We start from the raw sequence: 26,736 nt of genomic DNA, 5'->3' as shown, positions 1-26,736 counted from the left end.
AAGGAAGAGCTAGATAATCCAGGTTGGACTAAACCAGTCATGCAGTAGAAAGGTCCGATTCTTTCCTCTGTAATTCAAAAAGGTAATGGAAAACTGGAAATTAGGGCGGTGGAGTGAAATTAAAATAGATTGAGGGTTAGGATCAGAAATACAATGACGGCAAGAACTCAGTAATTATGGTTATATTATCTAGATGTTTACTTTGACAGCATCATCATAATCATCTTTCTAGATTCCCGATTCCAGCCCGCGTCCCAACAGACTGGGTATGTACGAGGTTTTCCTGACTTTTTTCTCGTTACCATTCGTCATTCTGGCTCTCTCTTTGTCTTATTCACCTTCTTTCCACATCGTTTTGCACTTCGTCCTGTCATCTGTTCGTTGGTCTTCCTCGTGGACTTCTTTTGATTGAGAGTATTCTTTATGGCTTTGTTTTTTACTCGATCGTTTTCTTGTTTTTTCAAAGAATGTTTTTTAGGAATTTTATCTTCATTGTTTATGGTCTTCTTTACTCTTCTTCGTCGTTGTCGAAGTTTCAGCAACGTGCAGAGGGTTAATTCACTTTTGATGGTCAAGGCTTGTCAGTTCTCATGAGTATACTGTGTAAAAAATTAAATGTCGAATGTCGTAGTGACATATGTGAAATGTTATGTGGAAATGGTTGGTGTGAACTGCAGATAGGTTGGTTAAAGTAAAACTTTTTTGCGTTACGATGGAAAGAACAGTGCGGCGGTGATTGAAAAAATGGATGCTGCAAGTTGTGGCAATATTAGCAGGTGTAGGGAGAAAAGGGTCACCACACAGTAAAAACACCGGCTCCAGATATTAAAAAGAAGGCGTGAAATATACACGACAACGAGCATATTGTGCTAGAAATCACCTTACCTTGCCAGAACATGCAGTGTATCACAGAGCAATTAGTAATATTAGCACACAAGATTTGAGCCCAACCTCACAAGGTGAAGAGTGATAAGCTAGCACCTAGGCATGTTCAGGGGAGATTTACGGACGTTCTAAAACTATGCGAACAGATATGAAATGACAATTGGTTGTTACTCTCGATAAAGTTTGGGTGTACCTCGACGACACCAATATTTCCAGGACCATTTTTTACTCCGTAACTGGCTACTTCGAGTTCGTCCGGAAATGTCGAGAACTTTTTCAAAGCGCTATATTGTCGTGAGAGGTTTCTGCGCCCACGAGCAGTTGCAAATCCATCTTGTCCATTCCAAGTCCAAAGGTAAATGCAGCGTATATCCAGACGGAATTCATGCATCCTTGTATACCACTCACATCTTGCAATTGTATGGTATTGATACTTTATAAAGATGTGGATCCACATAAACAAAGTAACTAGTCACACTATTGAGAGTTCAGTTGTGTACTACAAATGAATGAAAAATGAAGTTGGTGTGTCTGTCGTTCCTTTTCCATCCATCCCTTTGAAGTCCCCAGATGCCCCCAAATGAACTTCCGTGTCTTTGGCTTGCTGAAACGAGAATTCTCACGAAACAGTCCCACCACCCTAGTGAGCCTTTGGGAATCCTGTCAATCAGTGTGGTCTGCAATTTTATTCATCAGCTGCGTCAGGTACTTCTACAGTGGAAATTACATCGTATATCGACAGTCAAGGCTCGTGGCGACCATATCGAGCATAACTTTGGTGGACAGGACACTGTCGGGAATAGGATTAAGTTTAGTAATTAGATTTCTGGGTTTTTGGCATCTATAACCATATTTGTCTGTCACGTATGAGAGAATCAGGAAGGAAGAAAGAGGCCTGGGACCATCATGCGAGGTATCATCCCGGCATTTATCTAACATGAATGAGCAAAACCTCTCTTAAGATAGCTGACCTGAAAAGCTTTTACACTTTTTCGTCTGAGTGCCAGGAATCGAACGCGGGACCGCTCGTATCAAACGTGAAAGTGTTAGCGACTGTGCTACGCAGAGCCACTTTTTGAATAGGTATATCCGCTAAGTTAGGAGAATCAACGCTTCGTAGATTATTATGGGTGTGTAGTATTTGTTATAGAGGAGTATTTAACTCTCTTTGGTATGTTCTTGTCCCATTTCAGATGTTTTATGTTTCCTCTTTGCTGTAATCTACTAATAGTTGTTCAAATAACATTGCTTCCGTCCCAGAATGACTTTTCTACCTCCTCATAGATCCTCTAAATTTTGCTCTTTTATTTTTGTTTCTCAAAGTCTAAATATATTTATGCTTCTTTCTTTCATGTCATTTATCGATTCTTCTACTCTCCTTGTGATAGGTAAGATGTTAATTGTACCAGATCTTAGGTCTATTTTCATACCAAGTCATTTCCAAGAGTCGGTCCTGTATCTATGGCTTCGCATAGGTTTGAAAGCAATCTCATTAAACCTATACCAGCATACTAGTACTATTTTAAAGAAACCATTGTTTTATTAATCTACCATCTGTCCCAATGAGGAGGCAGGAAGACATTTTGATTTCTTGTAGGACTAGGATCTAGAAATTATGATGCCTATAAAGTTATTCTCAAAATTTCATATCGTGTATGTAAAATATGTTTTTTCAAACTTCCACACTTGGCTTTCAATTTAAAGAATATAGCATTGATTTCATCAATACTATTGATCATGGAAGTGTGATTTTTCATACCAAAATACATCTGTTTCTTAACATAAGAAAGTATTGTTATATACTGTACTTGTGGCTTATTTTTGTTGTCATGTAAAGTATTGATTCTTCGCATTTTCGCTGACTTTTCTGTTGAGTTTGGATCGAAATTTCATCATGGTCCGTTCATCCAGAATGCAATCATTTCACCTGTATATAAGAGTTCAAGGACTCTTCCAATCTACTTGTATATACTATAGTTTTCCATCATCTGTAAATTAGAAGAAATATCATAACATAAATTATTTAGATTTTTTTTCTTTCAATTTATGACTGAAGATGATGATGATGGTTTGCCGAAACAGTAAATCACTGTCTTACAGTATTACAGTGTGTTTGTAGGTTAGTTTCTTTTTTAAACGTGTTTCGGTTAGATGATGCTCCTTTCATGAGGCAAGGGAGGCTTCTCCTTTCTTTGTAGCGGTGTTTGCCGAAATAACTGATATTGTCGCCCAAATTGTATTCATCAAACACCTCTTGATTTCTTCGTGTTGGGGTTTGTTAAGCACACTAAATTCACAGAAACCTAAATATATAGATGGTCTGGGGAGAAAAAAAAAGTACTGAAATTTTCCAAAGGTTTCAATAGACATGGCATTAATTGAGTGAAGATTATGATTTGTTCGGATTTCGCAGTCGACTTCATGTAGAGTAATTTTGTGATTTAGAGGAATCTCCAATCTTTTTTAAAACAAAGGTGATATTAAACGTTGATTGAGTAAAAAACCCTCTTTTATGAATAAACAATATAAGTTATCAAATATTAAAACCACTTTAACAATTTTTGTGTGTATTTCAGCTCTTATTTGGATAGGCTATTTGTATGGTTGATGATAGTAAATATTATAGTCCCTAGAGGGTGTGTCTTACACCAGTGGACTAATCATAAGAAGACCGTTATATATTCCAAGTATGAAAGCTATTCGACGATTAGGAGTGAATTTATGTAGAAGTCTCAATTCACATTCCTTCGTTAGCACAGAGAAAATGAAGCCCTATATCGCAGAAGATTTTCGTTAATGTTCACCTATTTAGAAAGAATTTGATGAAACCGAGACTAGCAATTCCGCACTTCATATATATTTAAGAGTTTTGTTATGTAAGAGCAGGTTTATGAAAGATTAGCATAAAACTCACACACTTTATTAGTAAAAATAGATAACTTATTTGTTCGCTGCAAAACTCTTTGCAGAAATTTTGAGATTTAAATATAGATTTTAAGAAAATCATCACTATTGTCAATAAAAAATGTTAAGAAAGATTTAAAAATTGATTTTGTCCTATATAAGGATGTTATAAAATAGAGAATCTGCCCATATGTATCTTTATCCTATTTATTAACTCTATGAAGCCAAGAAACAACAACCGAACATCGGAACGTCTGATTGGGTACTCTCGTTTCCGCCATGAATGTTGGCTCAAAATACTGCGATCTTAGTAGGCAGAGCGGGCAGAGTAGAGGTGGCGAAACTGTGACGTATGGCTTTACGATTTTGTTGTATAGGCAGATCCTGTATTTTATAACATGGTCCTATAGTAATTTTCTCCAATATATTGCTGACTGGAAAAATACAGTTTTAAAAGAACTTTTTGGTAAACTGGAAATGAGTATATGCTTAGAAATCTAGGTTCAAACAAGTGAAAATAGAAATAATTTAAAATTGTTACAAAGTATTAAAAATCTAATGGAAAAATATACCTTATAATACTTAATACCTTCCATTTACAATACTTTTATAAAATTGTGGCAAGAAAGCTAACAGTATCTGTACAAACCTTAGTTTGTGTATTTCATTGAGATAGTACTCACATCATTCATATTAATAATGAAATTAACAAAATATTAGCTAACTGATTATAATGCATATGAAACATTTTATTGACTTCGTAAGTTACAATTAATTTTGAAATAAAATGAAATGTTTTAGTTTAACGTCCCACGTTTATGTCCTTTAGTCTAAGAGAGACGATAATTAAGGCAAGTGAACGGTGATGAAAGAATTAGTGGACTGAGAATGTGGGAGGAACGCCCACGAACACGATGTTAACCACAAACTTACTTGGCCGGGGGTCGAACCAGGGACCCTACACATCAGAAGTAAGCGCTCTACCACTGAGCAACCGAGCCCCCCTGCAGTTAATTTTACTTGCGAATATCGCGCATCCTTTCTGTGTAAACTTTAGTCATATTTTTTTAGGTATCTTATATGCGAACTTCTGTTACTTTTTCTGTATAACGTTCATTCTTATTTTCAATTTTTTTTTTTATATACTTTACATCGCAATATTTATTTTTAATTAGGAAATATAACTTGAACTTTCTTTGCAAGTTTCCTTTGCAGTTTCTGTGCAAGTTTTCCATGCTGTCCATGAATGTTTAATTTTTATTTGTATCCGAACTTCATTATGTGCATATTTTGTTAAATACTTACACAATCCATTTGTTTATAAACATAGATTACCCTTATACCTTGTTTGCTTCTCAAGCAAGATTGATTCATACCGTGTATATGAGTTCTAATTACCCTTTTTTTTAGAAACTTCCCGTGCAATTTCTGTCTGATCTCAATGTGTACTTTCTAAACAAGTTTGATTTGTTCTTTCTTCATAACTTTGATTACACTTTCTCCTCATTATTTGCACTTAGCTTCTGTGTGCATTTTAGAATTTTGCTTTGACAGTTTATCCATTTTAAATTCTTATTTTGACCGTATAAGACTCAGATGGATTCGCCTGGAGATGCAAACATGATTTTCTTTTTCTTTTTCGAAAGATTTGCTAGAATTTCTCAACTAGACGGTTTTAAATTTTTGAGGTGTAAAATTTAAAGTAATTCAAACTTATATGTATAATTTACACTTGCAATATGATTTGATGTTTGCAGCTCATAAAGGTATTTCGAGTGTTCAATTTAATCTTGAAGAGACATAGTATCTTTTCTTGACATTATTTTTATGTGAAAATATCGAATCATTGTGAATATACCGTCGGCCTTCAGGCAGAAGTCACTAACTCCAAAACAAATGAATGCAGTTAGGTACTTCTTCCAGTACGATAACGATACACAAGATGAAATATACGATGTTATGAGGCTAGATGTAGCAGATGGCATTGTTATGCTAAGGATAACCATGCTTAGCATCACAATTTCGCCTGCTACATCTAGCCTGTGTATCATTATCGCACTGGAAGAAGCACCTAACTCCATTTGTATGTTGTTGGAGTTAGTGACTTCTGCCCTAACGCTAACGATATACTTAACGCCAATGTAAATATGCAATAAGTATCGTTTTATTGGTACATCATTTATGTATCAAATAGTATGTGATTTTGAAATTTACATGTGTAAAAAAATGTCCTTTGCAGAAATACGTCGAGAATGTGAAACAAGATGCTAGCATTGGTACCAATATCTTGAGGGTGTCAGCATCCGACGAAGATGCCGACAATAATGGCGCTATTGTCTACAGTCTGAGCGCTTCCAACGACCCAACGGATCTTGAATATTTCGAGATCCAGCCGGAGTCTGGTTGGATTGTTCTGCGAAAACCTTTGGATGTAAGTAGCGATGTTTCTCGCTATATATTATATTTTATTTGCTGCTGTTTTTATCCAACAATCTTTGTGTCCGTTTTTCAATGTCTTTTATTGTTTCTTTTACCTTGAAAAATTATATATAAGAAAAAAAGAATTAGTAAAGTGAGACATGAAACGCACTAAAGGAGTTTGTGTGTTTATTATTATTTTTTTTTCAAATTAGTCCTTTTTGCTCCATTTTTCCTTTTCTTCCAAACAAGTTTTTAATCGTAGCTTTAAGTTGGAATAAGTCTTTCTCTAAACCATCATCAAAAATGGACGATATGCCAACAGCATTTGTATAAAAGGTGATATTTTAAACAATTTGTTATAAAAATTTATATATAAAAAGTTTTTGCTATATACTTTTTTGTATGTGCGTGTGATTTTTTGGCATAGAACGTGATTTTAACGTGTGTGTGCGTGTGTGTATACTGCTGCTGCTGATGCGTGTGTGTGCGATTTGTGCGTTTGTTGTGTGCAAATAAGAAAAAAATATCGTATCAATCCAAATTTTTTTTAGGAAAAGGACAAAGAAAAATAATTTTTTAAAAATAATCACCTTCTGTTCCACTAAGTCCATATCCTTATATTTGCTTCTCTGTTGGTTCCATTGTTTATATTTTATCTTCTTCCATCACATGTTTCTTTGTTTTGCATCACTTTAAAAAGTCTTCGTATATTTATGTATATTTTTCTTATTATTGAAAAAAATATTATATATATATAAATTTTCTGTTCTTTATTGCACCAAACTTTTAGTACTCACCTTTATATATACTTTTTCATTTTAATTTACATTTTACATCCTTTTTCATCACTTGTTACTTTTTGCTCATCATTTTCTAACTACAAATTTATTATATATATATGTATCAGTTATTTGTGAAAAAAAGAAAAAAAGGACAAGCAAGCACTGTTTTATAGATTATTTATAAAATCTATTTTGTTTGTTCTAGGATTTGCCTGGGTGCAAAACATTTGCTACAATTTTTTTTAGTGTTTGAAAAAAACTATTTTCATATCGACGCAGAAGATATATAGGAAAAAAAATAATTGACCATATTTTTTTAGATTTTTCAGTCTTTGAAGATGCATCCCACTGTCTTTATGAATTGGACTTTTAATTGTTGCCATTTTTTTGTAGTTTGTAAGGATTTGTTTCGGGAACATTGATGCTAATTTTGTATAACTACATTTCAGAGATACCCAAACATTTTTTGAGGACCCAGACAGCCTATTTTGACACACAAAGAAACTTCAGATGATGTATGATCATAATACAATTTTTTTTGTAATAATGTGTTTCTTTCCTTTTTTGAATATACCTCTATATAAATATTTTTTTTATAGAGGTGTAGATTTGCTTTTCCATTCAACATATATATAGTGTTTATAACCAGATGGTTGTATTTTGCTCTGACGAAAGGTATCAGAGTTTGTTTTTTGTACTTGCATTCAAGTCTCTGATATCTATTTGTCAGGAAAAAAGTTTGAAGAAAGATTAGAAAAAGAAAGAAGGCGATTTGTGACATTTTTCATTCTGTGTATGGGGCAGCGTGTTTTTCTGTTCTTTTTCTGATTTTTTACTTTTTTGTGTTGTTGGTGTTTTTTATTTTGTTTTATTTATTTTTTTTTATTTTCCTTGTTCACGTTTGAAATTGCATCATGTTTATACAGCATGTCATTTTTTGCTTGCTCATGGTGTTGTTTATAATTTTTATAAAAGAAAACTCTTGTTTTTGTTTAATTGCACCTTTTTCTGTTCTCCGGAAACGATCCACTTCAAGGGATGTTTTCCAGTAAGTAGGTGATTGCATTTCCTTTAAAAAAAAAAGAAAAAAAAACATAAAAAAGAGAGAGAACAAAAGAAAAAAGTGATTTTATGTATTAATTCATTTTGCAAAAAGATATATATATACATAGTAGTAATGCTAATAGTATAATCAAAAGGTTTTCCTAGAGTTTTCTTGTAAATATTTGGTTTATCCTAACTTTTTTTTGGAATGAGTATATAATATCTAATTTATTATAAACATTTAAATAAGTAAGTTTGCAAAAAGAAAGAGAAACAAATAACTATATATATTGCTAAGTATCTTTGATTTCGTTATAATTTTAGCAGTTGTTTCGTAATCAAATTTCACATTTAGATTCTTGCATTTTAGAATCGAGAACGATAGTGAATATTTTATAATAATTCCTTTTTAAAAAAATAAAAGATTAAACCATTTCGTATTTTACTAGTTGCTTATCTTTAGTTTGTTCTTTTAAAGATAGATAATCAAAGTATATTTTACTATATACTAAAATAAATATATATATATACTTGAGTTTGTGTTTGTTTATTTGTTTGTTTTCTTATTCTTATTATTATTATAATGATCGTTTGTGCTTGTGATCCCTATTGACCTGATGGCACGTCTTTTCATGCCACTATAGCGAGAAAGGTACCGCCTGCGTGTCCGTGCCTCGGACAGGGGCAGCCCTCCCTCCTATGCGGATGTGGATGTTGAGCTCGATGTTGTAGACAGGAACAATAAGCCTCCCGTGTGGGACGTGAGTGTTTACGGCCCCATTCACATCAAAGAAAATGTCACAGTTGGTACAGTAGTGACTTCAATAAGAGCCAGGTTTGTATTATGTCTTATAGTCAATAAGTAATGTTATAGAGAACTCAAAAGTGAATGAAGAGTTAAGGTTCTTGGGCAATGCCGTGAGGTATTCCTACCTAATAACCCAACTCAACTAATAATAAAAAAAGAAAAAGAAAGTACACATCATGAACACCGTTCCCGTAAGGATAGCAGCCAGACCAACCCCATCGATAACCCTCCGCCTCGGACCCAGACGTTCAGTAACACTTTTTTGTCTTTTTTAACCAAGCAAGGCGCCGGAGAAGAGCTGGAATGGAAGATCGACCATCCACGAAACCCTGGATTAGTTTTTTTCATATATATATATATAACAAAATTTTTTTGCCCAAAAGAACGACTACAACCATTACTACCACCACTACCACTACTACTACTACTACTTCCCGCAGAAAATAACTGACACTCCCCCCTTTTTTCAGTTAGAATGAGTACTAACAATACTAACAACGACATTTTTCTTTTTTTGTTGTACATTTTTAATAGCGAGAAACTTACAAGCTGGAAGCGACAGCGCAAGACAAAGGATTTCCTTCCTTATCGCGAACAGTGGAAGTTCAAATCGATGTTGTGGATCGTGCGAATAACCCACCAGTATGGGACCATGTGATCTATGGACCAATCTACATTAAAGAAAACATGCCAGTTGGGACAAAAGTTGTATCAATTAAAGCCAGGTCTGTCATCAGATTCAGTGTTGGTTGAAATTCCGTGCAGCACGCCTGACAATCCCTTGCACGGCACTGTGGGAGTTGTATTATGCACGCTAAACTACCCACACTCATGCACGTCCAGTTCTTGGTGTGTGGCTGTCATTTACCCTGTACTGTAATGTGTAAAAGGTTTGCCTCCTGTTTTTTGGAAATAGACTAGCTTAGCTAGTAATATATATCTATATATATAATCTAATTTTTGGTGTGGCGTGTGAGAAGTATAACATATTTCTCTGGCGCCTGCTCCAGGGGTACCAACCACTACAAGTAAAGAGGAAACGAGACCGTTTAGAAAACAGTGTGTGACAAAATGAGGTATTTATTTTGTTTTAGGATTATATTGTTGCAGCCAAACCGTTTTCCAGTTTATTTATTTATCTGAAGTATGAATTCAGCTTTTGCTCTCTTGGTATGTTAAAAACATAAATAAAAAGGAAACTAATCTGCATTGAATGTTGTCATTAACCACACACATGTTATTTTTCTCTTCCTGTTGTTACCATTATCAATATATATATATTCTTGCAATATGTGCACAAAAATCACAACTTCATCTGGTTAGTTATCAACTACTTCAGTACAAAGCACTGGTTTGTTATTAATTCTGAGTGATTGCTTAGCTCTTCTAACTGGGCTCTTGAGGTTCTGTTCATTAAACTTAACCTATAATCGACAACATTCACTGTAGTATTTTACTGTGATTTTTTTTTTTTTAATAATACCTAGATATATATATAACCAGGATCAGTTATTTCCAAAATAATAATAGTAAAGCATAAAGCATAACATTTGGAAATTTTAGTTCTTCGTTAATATTTTAAAAGGAAAGTATTATTTATTATGCATTAGACATATTAACCTAATATATATATGCATAACCTAATGGAGTGATGGGCTTTTTTTGATAATATATAAAGATAAGAAAAATCGCATGCACAGTATGTGTAACAAGTCGCTTTGGATGGAATGGTATTTTGGTGTGTGGGCTCACAATCGAAAATGATACTTTTGTTTTCATAATCGTACTATCAGTGCTTCGCTCTGAGGATTACATCGAAGGTAACTATTTTTTTTTTACAGCATCAGCAAATTATAATATACATATATATTTTTGTGAACAACAAACCTAATTTTTGTGATTTTGTAGCATGTTTTTATTAGTAGTTTTGTAGTTGGACTTTGTTAGTTAAAAATTTGTGGATGCTGAAGGATAAACTATATATATATATCTATATCCATATCTTTAAAAAAAAACGAAATACATAGAAAATTTTATTTTTTAAAAAACAAGTCGAAAATCGCTCTTTTGATTTTAAATAACGCTGCATGGATGCATTTGTAATTTGTGTGAGAAATATGTAAAGCGGCAATGTTTAGTATTCATTTGTGCCTGTGCTGTATAGACAACAGTAATACTCCAAAGAAGTGTTTTGTATTGAATTTTAGACATTTTGAGTATCTAAGCTGTGAGGCAGTTTTGAGAGCAAGCATGTAGTTTGTGCTAGATTTTTCTTTTTTTTTTTCGTATATATATATATATATATATCCCTCATTTTGAATTTAACGACTATTATGCATATTTGCTGATCATGAGGATATTTGTAAACTGAACGGAAATTATTTGATAATTTTGCAAAAAAGGAAAACTTTAATTTTTTGATCTAATTGTTTTTTGAAAGAGAATTTACATATAGTAAAGATTTGTAAATGTTTTAATATATATACACACACAGATGTATTTTTGAAAATTTTGACACATTTGCTCTAGTAATGTCGTTAAAGCAATAAATTTTTCATTAAGATTGCTGAGCATAAAACTGAGATATTAGAATTGACTATTATTTTTATAAGAAAACAATCTCTCAGCTAATTTATCTAATTCGATGTCAGCCCTTGGTTAATTGTTCAATCTAGTAAGATGTATACGAAAGATTACTCCAATCTTGATATGACGGATCCATCTGTTCCGTTTCAGCGACACGATGTGTGCGAACAGACGAAATGTTCCATGTTGTTTTTTTCTGAATCTGTACTAAATTTATTTTTGTGTCTTCTTAGCTCTGGAATTGAAGGAAATCCTACAGTGTACTATCGACTAATGCCAGGTTCTACAGCGCAGACAAATAAATTTAATACGTTCTACTTACAACAACGGCCAGAAAATGGGGATACATGGGCAGATATAAAAGTAAACCATCCGCTGGATTATGAAACGATTAAGGAATATAATTTAACTATTCGAGTTGAGGTATGGACTTCTAGTGATGTTTAAATTTTGCTCACACATTTTTTTCCTGTCTTTTTCAATTGTTTTATACTCACTATATAGAATACGATTTAATTTATAAACTTCAGTGTCATGTATTAAGAGTCCTCATCCCGGCGAAATTAAAATACCGCTAATTTTACAGAAATTATGTGATATCTTCAAATAGATAAAAGATAATCGAAATGTGGAACAAGAGCGCCCTAGACAATATTATTTTACATGAGAAACCGTTATCACGACTCACTTATCTGCTTTCGATTTCGAGCCATTTTGAAAATCGGCATTTATTTTCGCGTTTCTAAACAGCTGAAAACGGAAAGCCACTAGATGACTTGTGATAACGGTAGCTCACGCAAAATAATATTGTCTAGGGCGCTCTTGTTCCATATTTCAATTATCTTTTATCTATTCGAAGATATCACATAATTACTGTAAAATTAGCGGTATTTTAATTATCCTGGGATGAAGACTCTTAAGGTAATATACTTTCAACACGTACTCACAACCACACATAGAAATGTTATAAGTAATTCAGGTAAGTAATTCGTCATATATACCTTTGTATATACCGTATTGTCGCATACGATATACTGTATAAAAGTAACATTTTTCAAAATTATTATCAAAAGTAAGGGAACAGTTTATGTACAAGAAATATAAGAAATATGTAGATCCAGCAACACAACAGCACTTGGTATAAATGTACCTGAAGTATGAGTCATCCTTATTGTTTGATCGACGTTGTCTGTCATCCAATTAATTGGGAGTTAATAGTACAGTCATTGATCCTTTTAAAGAAGAATGTCAAGGAAAAGAATTAGCTACAATGACCATTTTAAACTGCTTGTAAGTTACACGATTTGTTTAAGAAAACGGGCATCAAAACTACAGCATGTCATTGCTGTTGATTGCGATCTGTATGCCAATGACGATTGAGGGCCTTACTTTGTACTAAAAATAAAAGTTTTAGGCAAATGTACAAGTAGTATTTTCATTTTCAGCTCTTTTCATGTACGTAATAATATATTAACAACTGGCGTAAGAGCCCTTTGCAGGCTTGAGCCGCTCCAACGTTATCTATTATCGACTTTTGAACTCCTTGCTGCCTCTAACATGCATATCAGGAATTTTCTGGACCTAGTGGCTGTCACGTCTTTTTATTCATGTGGCTCCCCAGTTTGCATCACGACGACAGAAATTGGAGTCCATTGGTCGAAAGTCGAATCCGAGACTATGCGGGCGTGAGTCCAATGCTCTAACCTCTAGAGTACGTAGCTCCCTTTTCACATACTTAAGACTTAAAACTTTGTAATTTTGAATACTATATAGGCAAAAATTATAGGAGCAGTTTATACATTCAAGGATGCGGTACCTGGACTTCCTTAGAATTGTTTTCGGAAGAGGAGAATACTGAAAATTTAAGGTTTGAAGTAATAATTTACCATCTCATACTAGGGCAATATAAAACATTGTTCCCTCTTTTATAAATTACTAGTTTGTTAGTGCAAAATCTAGGATAAGGTGAACTATCGGAAAGTTTACCACATATACCATGTGATATATTTTGTTAAGAGTAGTTGCCACTCAACTATTATGTACTTTGGGAATTCTAAAAGGACTGTTAATTCCTAATATGATTTTAACAACCAATCTTGTTGCTTACGACAGCTAGGCACTAATAAAGAGTTTCGACTTCACATTTTTTAAAAGCATTTTATTCAACTTAGTCATCGTTTAATGTGGAAAATAAGACTAAGTTGAACAAAAAGAAAAAGAATATTTGTAAAACTGGAGCTCTTCAAACTTAGTGTTAGCAGTTTAGCATTGATTGCTGAAATCATGCTAGTAATATAACAATTCATTTAGGATTCCCAGGGCATATACACAGTGCGGCAATTTGAAGTCAAGTCTGAAGCTATAGTAAAAGAGAGTGAACATAGAGTTTCTTACCTTGGACCATTCAAAGTAAGACCCTCCTGCATCCGTACATGGTTGCGCCCTGGCCATCAATGCATGAAAGGATTGCTAGAAGTTCTTTTGTGGAATGCTGTTGGAAACCCTTGTCGTAGTCCTCTTGATGTCCGTTACGTCATCAAACTACGAACCTTTAGGACTTGAGTTTAGGAAATGGAAAATAATCATAGGGCCAGGAGAGGATGGAACAACACACAAATACCCTTTTGGGGTAAGAAATCTTGCACAATCACTGCCTTGTGACTTGGGGGATTGTCATGGAGCGGATGCCACTAAACATCACCCCAATACTCGGGCCTCACACGTGTGATACCTTGCAGTAACCGCTTCAATACCTCAAGGTAAAATGAGACATTAACTGTCTCTCCTGTAGGCACAAATTCTTTATGCACAATGTCTTCACTATCTGTTGTTTGACATATTGAAAGAAAGATATAAAAAAAATTATATAAGTGTTTTGGAACATTCAATGTCTTATTTTCAGATTTGTAGCTAGTAGTAGCCAGAGGAACTTAACCTCCCTGCTACAACTTTCTGCGTCCTTGAAACATACAGGTACTTGGTTAGATGAGACGTTCCCCAGGATAGCGTGAGGAATAATCCAATACGCCATAGATCCGTCTTGCGGGACGAGGTTGTAGAGTACGGTTGTTCCAACGAAACCATATGGGAAAGACTATAAAGACTGCCTGCCTGAAACTGTTGTCCAACTTGTCCTTATGGCTTGACCAATTGCTAGCTCCCTCTTGGTGGAAGGGGTAAAATTTCTAACAGTCTTAAGAAGTCAAGAGTGGATTAGGACAAGATGACCAATCAAAATAAAGAACTTAGGGATGAGAACTAATGAAAATTTGCCATCAAAGATATTTAAAAAAAAAAAAAAAAAAAAAAAAAAAACGTGGGAGGGGAAGTTTCTGCTTTTTTAAACTTACAATCTGTACAATTTCTAATATAATCAGTAGCACGTCTCTTTATTTTTTAAATAATATTCTTTGATGACAGCAATAGTTTTTTTTCGAACCAAAATACCTCTCTTTGTTAAAATTTTTGAGAATTTCCTGTACCTAACCAGAATTACTTTGTCTCTATTTTACTTACCTATTTAAGTCGAAAAGGGTGAAAATTTACGATTTCCGGCATAAGGGATAAAATGGAAATAAATAGTGAAAAGCAGTTTGTTTGGTATGGATTTTGTACCTCAAGAATATCTTTCACCGTAAAAAACAATGAGCAAAAACTTGATTTTGGATTTTGACTGGCGCAGTTTTTTGACTTTAGGAAAGTTAGGAGACTTTCACTCTGCACTCTGATAAGTCATATTGAAAAACTCATGTCTCATCCTCAGTAATGATATTCAGAAGGAAGTTAGGGTTCCTAATGGCAGAAGTAATCAGTTATCTGCACTGATCAACCCTATTCCTTTGTTGGTCATTTGTTAAGGAATGAGACACGAAACGGGCACAGACCTTCCTCTTGTTGTTGAGGTCATGGGTTATTATTAACTGCACAGCATCTTTATTCATGTGCAATTCCTCAGACGAGATTCACAGTGTCGCATTTTGGTCTTCCGTGATCAGTGTCCTTACTTTCTCCATCAATTCCTGTGTTCCCACTGTCCTTGCTGCACCCAGATGTTCGTCGTCTTCAATTGACTCCGACCGTCCCTGAAACGACTGTGCCATGCAAATGCACGTGTACGGAATAAACAAGTGACTCCATACACTTGTTGCGAATCTGATAAATTTCTGTAGCAGTCTTACCCAGACACTTATAAAACTTGATGTTTGCCCTCCATTGTTCGACTTCGTGTTCCATGTTGGAGCTACGATGCAGCTTAGCCACATCTGTTTACACTCACCACGCCCACACATGTAACTGTCAGTCAATTTTTCCATCCTGTTTGTATTTCGTTACTGACTTCTCTATGAATGCACTTGGTATCAGTTATTCATGAAACATTTTTCTTTTGTTTGCATCATAGCTCACTTTCGTAGCTGCACCACATGTTGAGAAAAAGAATCAGTCTCGATTTCAGTAGGTTTGTTCTAGTTAAAGTATCACAAACTTTATGAGTGACAACTCACGTTTCATAATTTGCTAATCTTCTTCTTGACATATTGCATTTCATGTCTTGCGAATCTTCTTCTTCTTCCCTATCAGATTTTTTCATTTTTTATATGGAGGTTACTGCTTTTTATGAGCTTTCACCGAAATATTCTTATTTTTACCTTCTTCTCAGCCAGATTCTCTTCCTTTATTATCGTCAATCAAGTCTTCCGCAACGTTTCTCTTGATTTCTATCATCATCACTTTTCTTTTCCAGGATAGTTCTTGTTACTTCTTCTAACATAACCATGCCATTTCAATTGTGTTTTTTTCCATCAATCATACAACTATACCCTTTATCAAATCATATCTAATTCTATCCCTGGTTACTCCGCACATCTGCCATAACATTTTCATTTTCATTGCCCCCATTCTTTTCGGGTTTGTTTCATTTAAAGGTGGTGCTTCTAGTCATACATCTTTGCTGGTCTAATTACGTACTTTTTCTTTCTGTTTTCTTCAACTGGGAACTTGTTATTTGCATAAAAAACTTGTTATTTCCCTTCAGTTTTTCCATCCTATTTGTACTTCGTTACTGATTTCTCTATCAATATTTCCACCTTCATCTGCAATTGGTCCGAACTATCTACTTTCTTAATGTTTTCTCCATCTAGAATCAGGTCAGATGAATCGTTTCCTCCCGTAGCATAGTACGTACATTTCGTCTTAGTTTTAATTATATTTTCTCTTGAACTTTTATTCAACTGTTCTAATTTTCTTCTGTTCTCATACACTTGGCTCAGAACACAGAACAGCATAATCTACATAGCAATACACCGACGATGTCCAGTTGGACACTCTGTGACGTCACAGTTTGAAGTCCCTACACTCAGTATACCAAGTACAAACTTGAAATAACGGGCATCAAATGTGGCGTTGAAAACTGCAGTAGTGACAACCAGTAACGGCATCGATAACGTAGTCGATGGTTTTGCAGTTATGCTACTTATGGATTCATGATTACTAAAACACTGCCAAAACTTGTTTTTATTCCTTTCCCCTACCTTTACTCTACCCTTACTTTGCTCCACCTATTCTTCACAGTCCTTTCTTCAATCAGAAAACCGTGCTCCTACGTCATACATCGGCCGACTGGAAATGACTAGCATACACCATAGCGCTTCGTCTCCTACTCCTACTGTTATTGGAACATCACCACAGTGAATAATAATAATAACTAGGCATGCATTAATTGCAAATCTGAAGCTAAGCGATCGATCTTTATTGGTTATTCATAGAATTTTTTAGTTCATCAATTGGTTTCTTGAACGAACACGGCATGCAAATACGTAGTTGAATTTTGCATATCAACGAAAATCATAATGGTTTTGAAAACTTGTGTTCGCAGCACAAAACTAAAAGGGTTTCGCCCTATTTCTAATGTTGAAAATTGTATTTTCCATTGTTTACAATGAAAATTCACCCCGAAATGTTTTTCCAAGGTTAAGTCTATGGGTATGCCGTTGTTCGGTGATTGTTCCTCAGTATTATGTCCGATCGATAAATGCAACATTTTACAACTCTCAGCGCCCGCTCTCGAATCATGTCAGTTTAGTTAAAACGGTTCAGGCATCTCAGGGGAGTATCCGAATAAGCAAACCGAAAGTCGATTAGAGAGGAGTTTCGCTCCAATAATAATAATAATAATAATAATAATAATAATAATAATAATAATAATAATAATAATAATAATAATAATAATAATAATAATAAATAGTTCAGAGCTGAGACTTGCGGTAAATCTACTTCAAAATCGTTGACTTTCCGACATTGTTTCTCACATTTACTCTAACCTTTATGTGCATTTTTTTCTTCTTTTTATTAACCCTATGGATTTCTCTGTGCATTCTTTTCTTGGAATCTTTTTCATAGTTAACTTGGAACTCTAGGATACATCTTTTCCCAGGTTCATGAACATGAGAGTAGTTCCCTCTGCTTTTCCTTCTATTTTTCTATTCATCTGAATCTCAATGAAAATCTCGTCTAACGTTTTCACTCGATACTGGTTATTCTAGGCTTGGATCTATATACATACTCTTCGTCTTATTTTCAAGACGCTTCGTAAATTAATTAAAAATAAAACCTGACCCAAGAAAACATTTATTATTAATAATAATTCGTGTTGTAGTTTCGGCAATATATCAGTATCTTCATCAGACGCATTATGAAAGTACAGCTTATATATTTGAGAAAATGAGAGGTCATTTTCAACAACCGATAAGATGTTTCCTTCAACTTTTTTTTTATATTTCTAAAGTTTTAATTGGGTACAAATCTCAACTTTCAATTAGGTTTAAACTTTCACTTTCTAAAACTCAACTTGTGATTAGGCACACACACTTCTGCTCTTCTTATCCATTGTGCTTCTTTCCGCTCCCTTATAAGGACTACAAAGGCAAAGAAGAAACATTATAAGGAAGTGGAAACAACCAGAATGGATAAGAAGAAAGATATTAATAAATTTGACTAGTGGACTAAATGTACATGATTTTCTGAAACAAGGAGATAGATAGAATAAAGGAGAAAGAGGACAAAGGGACAAAGCGTGCAGTGTAACGTGGGATATGAGGGTAGGATAACGTGGATAAGTTGTCTGCCTAATAAGGCAGTTGAGAACTATGCCTAATTAAAAATTTAGAACTGTAAAAGTGAAAGAGAAAATCCAATTTATTGTTAGAAATGACCTCCTTTCATTTTCTGAAATATTTAAGCCGCAGCCTGAACTTTCATAACATATCTGATAATGGTATTTATATATATGCGAAACTATAACCCAGATTAGTAATAATAAGCATGTGCTTTGGACAAATTTTATTTTTATTTATGTTTGGCTCAATTTAAAGATAGGTTTCGTCGTTATTTTACGCGTCATAAAACCAAACTGTCTTTTGTTACCGTGTCCTTATTTCTGAGCCCTTTTCTATAATTCTCTCCAAACCTTAATAGTGAGCGAAATTATTTACTGAATATGCATGAATTCTTACAATCGGGATCATCTTGTTTTCCTTTGTAATTGGGCATAATTGTACTTCTTCATTTACCTGTATCTTTTCCTCTTTATACATTTTCCTCATGTTCCATACTACTTCAGAACCATGTACCAAAAGCTTTCCATGCTTCCGATGGATTCCATCTGAAATTGAAATGAATGTTTTTAGTATAACGTCCCACAGATATGGCTAAAGGAGACGGATGATTAATGATAGTGGATGAGTGTGAAATTAACTTTTTGTGCTCCTCAACCGAGAATCGAACTCGGGACCACACGCACTAGAGACAGACACTAGCCATTAGACCAATGAGGAAGGTTGGATCCCATCTGCCCCAATAGCTTTCCCATTCTTCATTTTGCTTAAGGCTTTATTAACATACTGTAGTAAAGTATATTTATAAAATCTCATGGAAGCAATGATTTTTATCGACCCTTCTGTAATTGTTTATGCATACATATATACATACAGACACAACATAACTCATCATAAAATAGGAGAAAATTAACAACACAGTTTAACGAAAGTTGACTAAACTTTCGCCTATTTTCTCAAGACATTAAGAAAAGAATAGATAGGTGGAAAATAAATACACAGAAAAGAGTAGAGTCTGTGAAACACACACAACGTAGTCATGGAGTCATGAAATACACTTTTTTTCTGAAAGATTTCTTTTACCACCCATATCCCTGTTTTTAGAACTCATTCGTTCTTTATACCTTACTATTGATACCATTTTGCTAATGATTTGTTTTTTCTTTCCATTTCTCATCATTGATTTAGTATTTTAAACATTTGTTTCTCTCCCATATTTATCATAACTTTTCCAAAGCCTTATAAAAAAATATGTCGATTTTTTAGTTCATATGAGATCCAGCTTCAAAACCAATACATTTTTCCTTTTTATATCTTATGGAAACAGCATTTTCTTAGGCAGAGCAATATTCATATTTTGATGTTCATATTTAATGTTAGAAAGAGCACACAGATGTACTTTTCCAAAATATAAGTATAACCCCGATTTAAACCTTGTGTATTACCGTGAAATATATAGCATAGGAGATACCCTGGGGTCTCTTTGAGACCCCAATTAAAATCAAGTAATTATTGGTGTTCCGTAGAGAAATTTTGTACAGGTATATTTCAAAATAATACTTTATTGCATTGCTCTCTAACTCAGACTGTCATCTTCGACATCACTGATATCATTGGCATCCAAAATAGAAAAGAAATACTTGACAAGCGCGTCACGAGATATCAGGCACAACTATAACCCAGAATAGTCAAGTTATGTCATATTCTCGGGATTGTTGCCGGAAGTAAGAGGATTTAGCCCTTTGAAATTAGCCACTTTCTTGTTCACAAGCTGTTCAAAAATATAAGCAGGTTTCAAGATATCTATTGTTTCAAACTGTAACTTGAGAAAGAAAGAGACAAGCCAATAAACAATTTAGTGTAATGCAAGTTAACTTTTTTCATACTACGTTCCCAACTTACTTTGTTATGTCAATAATGAAATAATTTTCGGGAACAATATATTAGTAATTTCTGTCGTCTATTGAGCATTATGAATGCTACTTATTTCGCTCGTTTGATAAGAAAAAAAAAAGAAAGAAATAATTGATTACTTATATGAGTATTACCTTACGGTCCTTTAACAACTCCAGGAGTAAAAAAAATCACGTTTTACATAACATCAAAACAACAGCAAACCAAATTTTGTGTTCAATGTATTAAGCATACACTGGGAAGAAAATACAAGAACAGGTTTTGAAATACTCATATTCATTTGAACAGATATACTACATTAAATATCTCTGGGATCCCAAAAGGACCCCAAGGTAGTATACAAGAGTTAAGAAATTGCTGGGGATTTACAACGATAAACTGGTTCCTTTTTAGTTATTAACTTGAGCCATTAAAAATGACAACAACTTCTATGCAATCCCTTCCATTTATTTATATCTTGTTTTCTCTGGTTTCCCCTGACAACCTGCTATCCAAAACCTTATTATTTTAGAACATTTGAGTATCTTTATATATATTGACAATCATATTATTTAAAAACATTTCTTTCTCTTCTTCAGATAGTAACAGCCTAGTACATATTTGGAATATCTTATGGCCCCAAAATACAAATATACAATGTACAATGTATTGTTGTATATTATGGCGCCCGACGGACTTTTCTTTTTATTCATTAACTTCATAAAAAGGAAAAAGAATTCTGGACCGTTTACTTTTATATATTCATCATTTGAATTTTCGAATGCACCTCGTACACTTGAAAATTACAATTCACATATATATATACATATATCTTATATTTAATTTTATAACAATATTATTATCATATTTATCATCATACTTATTTTAAACTCTATCATCATTTTTATTTATTTATACATTTCAACGACGATAACGCACATTCGAAATTTGATTTACAAGTTGTTTGACTTTTAAGTCCTTTTTCGGGTCCATTAAATGCTTGTTATAAGATAATAATTATTTATTTGGGCATTATGAAGAAGGTTTTGAGAAAGATGTATGTGATATTCATATAGTTGTTCTTTGAACACGAAAATGATCAAATATAAGATATATTTAAACAAAATATAGATTAAGATTGAAATATCGATGATAATCAGAACATAGCATAATAATTAACGTCTTATCAGCATCATAACATGAATAATGTGATTGATATTTCATTTTGGCAATCACAGGAAAACACATAAATAGTATGAAACACAAATGTTAAGTAATATACATAACATTAAGAAATATGTGGCCATATTAAGAATCAATTAGATATGTCTTTTCAGACGCCCCTACATTAGGTTAAGTCACATGACCAATAAATTCCTTCAAATCGCATTGAGAATCATAAATCGGAATACGGTTTTACGCTTTCTTTGCTTCTACAGTTCTTAGTTTCTTAGTTTGAGAATTTTTTCCGTAATTCCTGCCATCTGAATAGCATTTCTGACAAATCATATTATTTCGGCTGTGATTAGACAGCATCATGTTACCGATAAAATTAGGTTCGGATGCACAATCACTATCACTGTTACTACTATGATTAGGTTCATTTGCATCACCGGTAAAATTAAGTTTGGTTCTCTTTCGTTTTACTGATGTCGAGATATCGTGTCTCTTAACATGTCTGTATCTATTCTTTCCACAATGCTCACGGTACTTTGTCCTACCACGGGTTTTGTTTCTCCTGTGATTAGGTCCAGTTGTATCACCGGTACACATGAATTTAACATCTTCCGGCACATAGGGATCACACTTCAATCGCACATGAATACATCGAAGTTGGTCTCGATTAATGTTAGTCTGATTTAAACTAGCAATGTATTGCATCATTGATGGATTTTCAAAACTTTGCAATATCACACTTGGATGACTGAAATTAACGCACTTCATCACATTATGTGAAAGCATCATCGGAGTGTTAACTAACATCATTCTGGTCTTATCATTAAATGCACAGTTCAACAGATTCAACTCAATCGGCCACTCAATACAAACACTGTTGGAAACACACGTCTTCTTTCTGCATTTCACAAATATTGGGATCAGGTTATCTCCTGCTACATGAACCACATGATTAATATCATGTTGGATATACGGGGAACGCAGATAGTCAATAACGTTCTCAAGATGAGGATGATTATAACTTTTCGCATACTGATACCTACCAGAATCTTCGTTATACACCACATCAGTATGACAATTAAAAATATTTGAACGAAGAGAGAATTCGGGATAATCCGATCTAACCAATACAGCAGTATGCTTATACGAACATTCAGCTAATCCTATCCAAAGTTCCTGCATTTGGTCCCGCTTACCATCATTGCACTGCTGAAGTTGCTCTAGCTTTTCATCATCGCATTGCTGCAATTGATCTAGCTTTTGGTCCAACTTTTCCAGTTGCTGGTTTACCTTTGCAAACTGTTCATCGGTACGTCGTGCTTGGTCCTGAGCCTGTTCCTTGATTTGTCGGGACAATTCTTTCAATAAGTCCATTATGTTGTCTGAAGAATTCATGGCTCAATGTTGTTCGCTTCTACTCTTCTTCAAAACGATACAACTGTTTCCCGGTTTCAAAACGATACAACGGCACCATATACAACGATAAACTGGTTCCTTTTTAATTATTAACTTGAGCCATTAAAAATGACGACAACTTCTATGCAATCCCTTCCATTTATTTATATCTTGTTTTCTCTGGTTGCCCCTGACAACCTGCTATGCAAAACCTTATTATTTTAGAACATTTGAGTATCTTTATATATATTGACAATCATATTATTTAAAAACATTTCTTTCTCTTCTTCAGATAGTAACAGCCTAGTACATATTTGGAATATCTTATGGCCCAAAAATACAAATATACAATGTACTGTTGTAGATTTTCCACCTTAAATGAGATTTTTCACTATATAGGCATTTGGTATAAAAGAGGTGTAGATCATAGAAAATTTTCTTGTTAAGATTTAGTATGTGTGATTTTAACTTTTTAACATTTTGTGCTTTTAAACCAGTAGATCTGAATGCTTTTGAAGATTATTCATTTAAAAATATTAAATATTAACACACACACATACACACACACACACACACACATATATATATATATATATATATATATATATATATATATAGAGAGAGAGAGAGAGAGAGAGAGAGAGAGAGAGAGATAAATATTCGATCAAATTGTTAAATAACAAAAGAATTCATTGAATCCAACGTATTGTTTTTTAGAAATATGTTTGCTATCAAAAGACTGAAAAATAGAGAGCGAAAATTATTTCAAAGTAAAAATTAACAAAAATTTGGTGAAAAAGAGTTGTTAACATTAACATTTTTGAGCTCAGAAGAATAATGTTGGTCCTATTGTCTGTCAATAGTATGAAAATATTGTCATTGGTTTTTGTCGATGTTTATCGAAATACCCATATACAAGTGAACTTGTCGATCCTAGTAAACATATGGCGTAACGTGAGCATTTTATATCAGTACTATCTATTTACTAATTTTTCTTTTGTATTTCCTTAAATGCGTTTTTAAATGGCTTATGTATATGTTGTTACTTTTGGGGGACCAAACAAATCTTTCGTTAAAAGCGGAAACGTAAAATCAGGGTTATAATGTAGAGATGTTTGGATGGCATTTCAAGTAATGGTACTGGTACTTTTCATTCATCTGCTGTTGTGTAGCTGTTATCTTACACTCTTGACTTATAAACTGTGTGTTTTCCTAATCAATGTCGTGTCATGTGTCAACAGGTTTTAACTTAAATGGATGTTAAGTTTTTTGTGATTATTATATTTTGTTTATTTATAAGTATTTGTTCTTACATATGCCAGATACACTTAGAAAGCCAGTTTTGGTGAGATATCCAATATAATTTAACAATATTTGGAACACTACACACAAATAACCGGTTACAATCACTAAGCAAGGAAATTCTGTACATATCATTCAAAAGATTCGGTTCAAATTATACTGCGTTTCGAATATGTATAAGACTCAACCTCGGGCATGTAAGGAAACGAACACTGGTCTTCCGGTTTTCTATGAGTTACAAACACGAAAGCTGTGAAAGGAATAATTCCGGGAAAATAATATTTAATTTGCCTTTTGGCTAAGTGGCTTAGGAGTTATTGTTTAACAAAATGAAGGGGGTATAAAGTTGTTAGTAAAGAAAAGTTTGTCAGTCAAAAGTAAAATCTGCTTCCTGGTCAGTTCTAATGGTTGTAAAATCGTTCCACTAAGTGTTGTAGAAATGCACTCCTAAATACCTTTGGATTTATTAGTCAGTGTGTCTAAAATTACACACAAGGTATTGGTACTCGAGGTATTATAATTGCCTCCAATGAAATGTAATTGCTTTAAGTTTGAAGACAGAGTTTTTCTACCAACAGAATATTTTAGCAGTAGGTAAATCCTTTCATCTCCGCTTTAAGGCAATAGGTGCTCTTGAAAGATTATATCGTTGATGTTTTGGGGATGTTGCAGATACTTGGACGATATTCTCTTTCGTTATCAAAGTAAAGCTAAATTCTCTTTCATAAACAGTTCCTTTAGTAATATTATAAAATTAGAGTTACCTTTGATAAAGAAGAAAATCAGTGAGTTTATTTATTTTATATTTATAAATTTAACATAAAAATTATAAATTTATAAACAAAATGTTTTACGAAAGACTAACGTCATATTTTGTATATATACACGACATTATATGACCTGAAAATGTAGGTAACATTCGGATTTTTTTCTCTGTAAAGCCATCTCGTTGTTATACTTTGAAAAAGAAATGAGAAACAAAGGGATATATATATATATATTTTTTTTTTTTTTTTTTGAAATTCCGTATCACCAAGGGACGTACCAGCTATATACGGTGTAGAATGAAACTAGTAATGAGTTTTCCGATTATTAAGGAATCTTTCTTCATTGATTCGTTCATTAAACATTCTTTCTTCATTGATTCGTTCATTAATCTTTCTTCATTGATTCGTTCATTCGTTCTTTCTTCATTGACTCATTCATTAATCGACGCAACGTTTAACACATTAACGTTTTAATCAATCTAAATAGAAATTAATTTTTTTTTCTTTCTTTCTTACGAAAACTTAAGTCTTAACCCCAATTTTGATGGCCAATAACTCAGAAACCAAAGGTTTATATAGCAAACTGTTTAACATGCCTACTAAGCAAGTCAAGGTTTGCTTCCATGCCGAGTTTTGTCAAGATCTGATGACGTACGATATATATCAATTAAGTGTGAAAAATGAACATCAAACTTTGGAACTCTCACAAGATTTGAAGTACTATAAATGCCGCGTTATTAAAGACAGTAAAATTATTACTGAAAGGACATTACAAAGTTGTTTTACATTCGATCCAAGAATTCACATTTGAATTTCGACAGTTGACGTTTCTTTAAAAATTGGATTCCGATAATTTTTTCGAAATATGAAAGTCATGCAGGCACTTCCTTTTTGATACGTGATGATCCGATAACTGTGGAGCTTGCTGACCTCGGCCAACGTGTAGCAACATCTGTGTTTTCTTAAGGAGTGTTCACAACGTGAAACTAAGTCATATTTGAATCTGTTATTTTAACTTTTTGTTCGTTTCTTTGCATGCTCGAGAATGAGTTTCGAATTAATTCGAAAGTCATAACTTGCTGCAAATTCTTGAATGGTAAGTACAGTGTTTTTCTAGGTGATAATTAAATAAGTTAAATAAATAAATAAACTAATTGTGCGGTGAGAACTTTAGTAGTTCGTACATAATATTTGAATGGCATACGTATATTTTACTTGTGCTGTGTTGTAATGTATTTTATGTGTATAGTCTATGGCAAAATGCGTGAGATTTTTTTTTTTTTTAAGCGGTAAAATATAATATAAGAGACCCTTCACTTGTAGTAAACATTCTTGTGTACTATCTTTTACAATAGAATAATGGCGCCCAACAGCTAGCATCTGAGGCCACAGTGTACATTATGTTAGAGGATGTGAACGATGAGATCCCCCTCTTCACAGAACGTGAACAAGAAACAGTCCTTGAAGGGGAGCCTATTGGTACCAAAGTGACACAAGTAAACGCCATCGACAAGGACGGAACCTTCCCCAACAATCAGGTAAGTGCTCCCATTTTATACCCGTTATTCTTTCATGATTTGTGTGATTTTTACAAGAAAGATGTTCGTATAATGCAGTATCAACTGGCATTCTGTGCAAGTAGCGGTTACAGTGACGAAGACACG

The 26,736-nt window shown here is 33.6% G+C and overlaps 1 protein-coding gene across 3 annotated transcripts in view; it reads left to right on the top strand.

Annotated features, from left to right (window-relative positions):
• LOC145686533 (neural-cadherin-like) overlaps nt 1-26,736 on the top strand; it is a 581,532-nt gene that overhangs the window by 474,169 nt on the left and 80,627 nt on the right. For 2 of the 3 annotated variants that reach the window (XM_081759985.1, XM_081759972.1), the window contains 4 exons: nt 6,029-6,220; nt 9,379-9,569; nt 11,664-11,853; nt 26,428-26,610. In XM_081759985.1, the coding sequence (XP_081616111.1) occupies nt 6,029-6,220; nt 9,379-9,569; nt 11,664-11,853; nt 26,428-26,610 (756 nt within the window). Of the gene's footprint in view, nt 1-6,028; nt 6,221-8,680; nt 8,872-9,378; nt 9,570-11,663; nt 11,854-26,427; nt 26,611-26,736 lie in introns of all 3 variants that reach the window. The other variant, XM_081759978.1, reaches the window with a different exon arrangement.

This window comes from Thermobia domestica, chromosome 1 (genome assembly GCF_964235325.1).
Source record: "Thermobia domestica chromosome 1, izTheDome1.hap1.1, whole genome shotgun sequence".
NCBI lineage: Eukaryota > Metazoa > Arthropoda > Insecta > Zygentoma > Lepismatidae > Thermobia > Thermobia domestica.
The sequence above is the reverse complement of the archived record's forward strand: the minus strand, read 5'-3'. Positions and strand labels throughout refer to the sequence as shown.